Source organism: Salvia hispanica, chromosome 1, assembly GCF_029641045.1.
Source record: "Salvia hispanica isolate PSC_SH4W2 chromosome 1, Shi_PSC_v1, whole genome shotgun sequence".
NCBI lineage: Eukaryota > Viridiplantae > Streptophyta > Magnoliopsida > Lamiales > Lamiaceae > Salvia > Salvia hispanica.
In genome coordinates, this window is record NC_142692.1 from 22,326,730 (window position 1) to 22,333,882 (window position 7,153).

Below are 7,153 nucleotides of genomic sequence, written 5' to 3' on the forward strand. Positions count from 1 at the left end.
TTCAACGTCAATTTCGTGGACCGAGCCACAATTTTGATTTTATTTATTAGATGTAAGGTATTACTACTACCTAATTTCGTTATTTATTAATTAGTGAGAGAGATGATGATGAAATCAATTTAAGAAGTGTATTAATGCCCCTCAGTTTTGAATCAGATCAGACCGATACCCTTTTCAATGGTTCTACTAATCCATTATCATCCCAACTACATTTCGGGTGAAAAGTGTATTATTATTTTTTTATATTTATTTTTCTTATTCAACGCATTATTTTAGGAAATATATATTCGATTTGATTCTTTGAAAATCTTCACTATCGGCAATAGATTCGTGTTAATAATTTAGGATGAAATAATCATTTTTAAATAGTACCTATTATATTGTTAATTTTCTATCTCGCTATTACTGAAAGGGATTTAAAAATATATATATATATAGTGTGTTTCCAAAACCTGTGATACATTCTTCAAATGTATACTCATAGCAAAAATTGATATTATAGGAAAAATATTTTGATTTTTAATTATAAATATTTTGTGTATTAATTTTATAGCTATATTGATAATATAGGGGTCATCCCGGACAGTGACATACTCAACATGTGGGCTATCAGGATGCCCAAGCTACTATGTTATAATTGGGTTTTCAGTTCTGATCTTAAATTTTCATTTCGAATTAAGCCGTCAGCCCAATCAGCCTCAAAAAAGTAATGATTGTAGATAAACTTTTTATTAGATCACTTAAATTAAAAGTTATTCTATAATTCAAAATAGAGCAGGTAATAATGTTAATGGTACTCCAAAATCTATTCTATTTTGAAATTTTGAGTAAAATTTATTTTGGGATTTACTAAACGTACCCAAATCACTTTTTTTTTTCCAAGTAGATACGAAACATTTAATGTGACATTTACACTGAAACAGATTTGAGTTTAGTGTAGATGAATTGAAATTATTTTAGCGCTAGAATAAATTGCAAATTTACAATGCAATTCTAGTATAGCTATTGATTAACATGATTATCGTATCGACGGAGACTATTATTCAGACTCCAAATGCTAAACGTCAAACATTGGTTAGACTACAGAGATTTAGATTGTTTTTTTTATAAATTATAACAAGAATAAAATAAGATAAAATAAGTACAATTAATAAAGAAGAGGTTTAATCAGGCCAAGGAGGGGGTTCAAGGATTTTGATTTCATGGACACTTCATATGATTTTTAATTCATAAATATAATATCCAATTAATAATTATGACTCTAGTTTTACAAGGACTATTCGAGCAATTATGTGAGGCGGGTAGAAACCTCATGGATAGCCCCTTTGCATAAAGCCATAAATATCGACGTGAACATGGAGCCAAGAGCATGAGAAGCATATCGGAGGATGATTGTGGGACTCCAAAAAGATTTTGAGATCTAATTTTATTATTTAATTCATTGATTTTTTTAGATTTTATATGTATTTCTTTTACGGTTTATAAACTATTAATTATATAATTTTTTATTTTATTATTATTTTAATTATGTAATTTAATTAGAATACGAGACAATAAATTGGAAAAAAAAACTAAATACTAGAAAATAAAAATGTGTGATCCTTGTTGGATCGTGGATGTTGTTTCTTAATTAACAAATGAGATAGAAAAGTGATGTGGGCTTATGCGTAGCGAAGGAAAAGAATAATTTAATGAGCGTAGTTATAAATGGTCTGATAATGCTCTTTATCAATAATATAGAAAATAAAAATCGTATTAAGGAAGAAAGACTATAAATAGTTAACTAGTTAATCAAATGAACTAGTTAACCCTAAATTTGATTATATACCAAAAGGTAACCAATTAACACCCACAATCAACATCATCATCAACCCACTTAATCATCAACCAACTTAATCGAGACTTTGAATTCTCTTTGCTCTTAAAATTTGCAAATTTTCTTGACAATTAAAGAGTGATCTAGTTTTAAGAATACTTGAATACACAAAGTGGTTTACAGTTTTTATTTTGGGATGTGAAAGTACACTTTTAAACCAATTAATAATTGAGGAAGAGGATTGATTCCAGTCCAGCTTTGAAAATCTTAAAATGCTTGGATCTTGTTTCTACAAATTCCAATTAGTTGCATTGCCATTTACCAGTCCCTATAAATTCATCATCGAATTTGATCAATCCCAAAGAAAAATAAATACATAAAATATCAGCATGCAAGAATGACTTCAATAAACATCACATGGTCGTGTCTGATAATCAAAATCCATGTGTTGTTCATCATTACATTCTGATCACACAATCTTTTCCCAGAAATCACTGTCTGGTTTGCAAGAAGCCCTATAAACATTGAACACCTACATGTTGACATTCAAGACTTATGTCCATATTAATTAGCCTCTCATTTCTTTATAACTTATCTGCGCATATCAATACATGGAAATATGAAACATCAAATTCCTACACGAGGTTGAAACAGACAAAAAACTAACCAACTCCAAAACTCAATCACATGAAAAAATATTACTAGTATACAAAAACGACTATAACTAAGTAACCATCTATATTGTGCACCACATATTACTACTACTGCTGCAATGGTGATTACTCCATTTTCCCTCCTCGCAATATTTCTTCCTTTGGCAGCCGCCGTCATGCATTGCGGCCCGTGTGGCAAGACCGCGGTCCCCTACCCGATGAGCAGCGGCCCGAACTGCGGAGACCAGGCCTACAAAATCAAGTGTGATCCAAATACAAGCACTCTTCATTTCATCTCCAAGCCCGGGAGACTCTATCCGATCACATCCATCGACACAAAATCCCAACGGATGGTGATCCGGCCGCCATCTGTGCTCCCAGGCACGTGCTTCTCCGAGGACTTCAGCAGCGAAGGCTTCCAGATGGACGACTCGCTCCCCTTCAACATCAGCAGCAGCAACACAATACTCCTCTTCAACTGCACAGACAACATGCTTCATTTGCAGGTGGAATGAATTTACAATGATCTTGATTTTATACATCATTTTCTAAACATTATTGCAATTTTTCAAGTTTAGGTGCCTATCAACTGCTCCTCCAACTGCCCTTGCCACACCTACATCGACAACACCCGGTCAGCAAGCGCATGCAACAAGCAGAAGCTGTGCTGCTCGTTTAGGACAGGGGGATCGCAAAACGCGTACATCATCCGTGTCCACGCAAATGGATGTATGGCGTATCACAGCTACGTGAACTTCGACCCTGGCCTCCCGTTTGCCAAGTGGCCGGCGCCTGGCTTGGAGCTCCTCTATGTCTCGCCATTGGAGCCAACCTGCAACACTAAGGCAGACTGCCGCGAGCTTCCCTTTTCAACGTGCTTGGCGGACTCCACTGATGGCGGCCGGAGGAGGTGTCTCTGCAAGAAGGGTCGCTACTGGGATCCTGCAACAGGATATTGCCAAAGTAGGCCACTTCTGATTTCACCAAAAATATATGCTTTCACCCTTTTCTAGCAAAGAGAAAGCACCCTAATTACCCATATATAATTGCACTTGCTATGTGTGCAGAGTGTAGACATGGAACAGGCTGCAAAATACATACGAATCACACACCAGCTATTGGAGGTAAGTAACTAAGTCTTGGAGATGACCTTTAATTTTTGGAAATTTAGCACAAGTCCAATTTCTTTGCCCAATGTGCAGCTACTGCAGGCGTATTCGTTGTACTGCTCCTGACCGCGTTCCTGGTGTACAGACAACGTCAATACACGAAGAACGTTGCAAGAAAGACACTAATAAAAGAAAGAGAGAACATCTTAAATTCCAACAACAGCGGAAAATCAGCAAAGATCTTCTCAGGTAAAGAAATCAGGAAAGCAAGCAATGACTTCTCTAAAGAAAACCTGCTCGGCAGTGGTGGATTCGGAGAGGTTTTCAAGGGTACCTTAGACGATGGAACCGACATAGCTGTTAAGAGGGCCAAGCCAGGAAATGCAGCGGGCACGGCCCAAGTCCTCAACGAGGTCAGGATCCTCTGCCAGGTCAACCACCGGAGCTTGGTGAGAATGATCGGCTGCTGTGTGGAGCTGGAGCAGCCCCTCTTGATCTATGAGTATGTCTCGAGGGGAACCCTTTTCGAGCACCTGCATAGGGCAGAGGCGCACCAGACACCGCCTCTGAACTGGCTGAGGCGCCTCTTCATTGCCCACCAGGCGGCTGACGGCCTTGCCTACCTCCACTCCTCTGCCGTGCCCCCCATCTACCACAGGGACGTGAAGACGAGCAACATACTCCTGGACGAGAATCTTGATGCCAAGGTGTCGGATTTCGGGCTGTCGAGGCTTGTTGAATTGAGCGAGAGGGATTGCACCCACATCAACACCTCTGCTCAAGGGACGCTAGGCTACCTCGACCCCGAATACTACGTGAATATGCAGCTGACGGATCGGAGTGATGTGTACAGCTTCGGCGTTGTGCTGCTGGAGCTTCTGACTTGCAAGAGAGCTATTGATTTCAATAGGGAGGAGGAAAATGTGAACCTGGTGGTTTACATGAAGAGGATATTTGATGAGGATAACCTGATGGCAGTGATTGATCCGGCGATCAAGCAGGGGGCATCGGACGTGGAGCTGGAGACGATGAAGGCCATCGGGAATCTGGCTGCAGCTTGCTTGGATGAACGGAGGCAGAATCGCCCTTCGATGAAAGAAGTCGCTGATGAGATTGAATGCGTTATCAGCATTATCACCGGCAATGATGCTTTCAAAATATAGCAGTCTGGTGTTCTAGTTTGTGATTTTGTTTCTGAATTGATTTGCACAAGATTTGAAAAGAAATGACTCCATATTACGCATGAAATAGGTTACACTAAAAAGTTGAAGGGAACAAAATACAGATATTAATTTAAAGTGACAAAATCTAAAATCAGAAAAAGACTTAAAACTATTCCAAGATTGCACTTCAGATTTACATGATAAATTGCTTTGGGAATCTGAACATTTAAACTGATGCTAATATCCAGAACATAACATGAGACGACATGGCGATAAGGAACCATGTAACGAACGCTAGAGCAATGGCCAGTTCAAATCTTTGACATGGGAGATGCGATGGACCTGTACAAAATTTCAAGTCTTTTGCATACAAAACTGCAATCCCAGCTGACGAGCATGCAGCAGCAAGCGATAAGGTAGCCGTTACCTGCATCCCATATGTGATTCTTGAGTCAACTTATGCAGAAAAAAAGAGCTACATTCCTCATCAGAAAGATAGTTAAACCTAAGATTTGAAAATCAAACAATAATACTCCAACTAATTGTGAAATATCTACAACCACATCTAAACATCAAGATCAGTAACATGAAGCCTATATTACACATCAAAAACTTATTAGACAGAAGTGTCAAATACAGAAATTGACAAAAATATTCTATAAGTTGTTGGTTCACATATGAAAGTGGGACAAAATAGTAGATGAAAAATTCACCACGTTATCATTTATCCGACAACCATTTTGAATTGGAGAAGCAGCAGTTGAAAATACAAATGAGAGTTAGAGGGATTACCCAATCACCAACAACAAAAAGGCTAACTAGGACTGGATTCCGTAGGTCTCTTTTTATCCGCAAAGCATAGATATCAAGACACGCAAGTCCAAAGCTCCAAAATACTTGAAGCCCCATTGATGCAATAAGATAACTGAATCCAAAAGTATGGTGTTAGCAGAAACTTCACAAAAAATGTTTGAAATCAATTTTACAAAATAAAGAAAACTAACAGCCACAGTCAAGCAGGTTACCAGAATATCAATTTTCAAAGTGTGTGCATCTTAAATGCTAATTGTGTGCTGAGTAACTTACTAACTCAGATCATTAAGCAGATTTTGAGATATTAGATTAATCTAAATCAGGATCTAGCTAGTGATGTCAGGCATTTAGAGGAAGATGTATACATATAAGGATATACTCTAAACCAACACTAGGTGGTCTTAGCAATTTGAAATGGAAAAACTATCATTTTCTAGCCAACAAATGTTCTCATTAACAAGCACAAAACTTCCCATATGAATATTACACTAATCCTATTTGATTTAAAGTGTCTATTTATCAGCAAGAAATATCCTGACCTATTGAGTCAGTGAGACTACAGAATTACAGACTATCATAGGCCTAAAAACACCCAAAAAAAAAAAGCTTCCGAAACTGATATTCCCAAAATCAATCTAACAAATTTTAAATCCAGCAATATACGAATCCGAAACTAAACAAAACCAGATTCATACTTCCAAAGACCTCCAAATTCAACAACAAAGATAACTCATGCAGTTATAGATCCGCCACACCCAAAAACGATGATTCAACCCAATTTAACCATTTTCATTTTATTGATTGCCATTCATAGAATTCCTAAATTATTCCAGACACCAATTAATTGCACAAAACCTACTACCAACCATAAATAAATGACATTAAAGTAAATCAAAAAAAGGAAGAATTAAAAGATGAAAAGAATGTGCATTCATACATACCAATAAGCAGTGAAATTAGAAAAGCCAACAGCAGAAATCATAACTCCAATGGAACCAGCTGCAAACAAACATTGCCCAATCCTCAGCATCAATCCACACACAGTTCCAGGGCTACCGAGCAAATCCTTCATTTTTCTTAATCTGGGCCCTTTTCCCCAAATTCAAAAAAGGGCCCCCTCAAAACCCTAGATTCCGTCAATTTTCCCCATTTTCCAGCCTCTCAAACGCAAATCATAAAACTCGCTGTGCCCGCACTATCAGGTATTAGCGAATCTACTTGTATGCGCAGAATCGATTCGATTGAGATTGATCGAACACTCGCGCAGCAACTGAAACGTCACCTTAAAAAGACTCGTAAAAATTTCATTTTGAAGGAGGTTAAGTATGATGACAGTATGTTTAATCAGTGGATTAGCAGCAACGGGAGGTTGTGAGTGGGAATATAATAATAGCACGATGTTGATGCCTGCAATCCTACTTCGGACATCTTTTATGACATTTATAACAACTTTTTTCATTTTTTATTATTCTTGCTATGAATAGGTAGTCCTATTGTCGGAAGTTGGATTTTAATTGTTGTCCGCATTGAATCTCAATTGGTTGTTTAAGCAATATCTCACCAAGATGTCCACTTTTCATTTTTATATTATGTCGCTCA

At 37.5% G+C, this 7,153-nt stretch overlaps 2 protein-coding genes across 2 annotated transcripts; one reads left to right on the forward strand and one right to left on the reverse strand.

Annotated features, from left to right (window-relative positions):
* The first annotated feature begins 2,588 nt into the window (after positions 1–2,588).
* Positions 2,589–4,741, forward strand: LOC125221026 (wall-associated receptor kinase-like 20). The gene is made up of 4 exons (XM_048123151.2): positions 2,589–2,975; positions 3,048–3,432; positions 3,537–3,593; positions 3,672–4,741. The coding sequence occupies exons 1-4, from the start codon at positions 2,589–2,591 to the stop codon at positions 4,739–4,741; spliced, it is 1,899 nt and encodes a 632-aa protein (XP_047979108.1).
* A 51-nt stretch (positions 4,742–4,792) lies between these two features.
* LOC125223896 (CASP-like protein 5B2) lies at positions 4,793–6,951 on the reverse strand. Its single transcript, XM_048127206.2, has 3 exons — positions 6,496–6,951; positions 5,534–5,666; positions 4,793–5,168 (listed from the first exon to the last, which is right to left on the reverse strand). The coding sequence occupies exons 1-3, from the start codon at positions 6,624–6,626 to the stop codon at positions 4,968–4,970; spliced, it is 465 nt and encodes a 154-aa protein (XP_047983163.1). The 5' UTR covers positions 6,627–6,951; the 3' UTR covers positions 4,793–4,967.
* Positions 6,952–7,153: the final 202 nt, after the last annotated feature.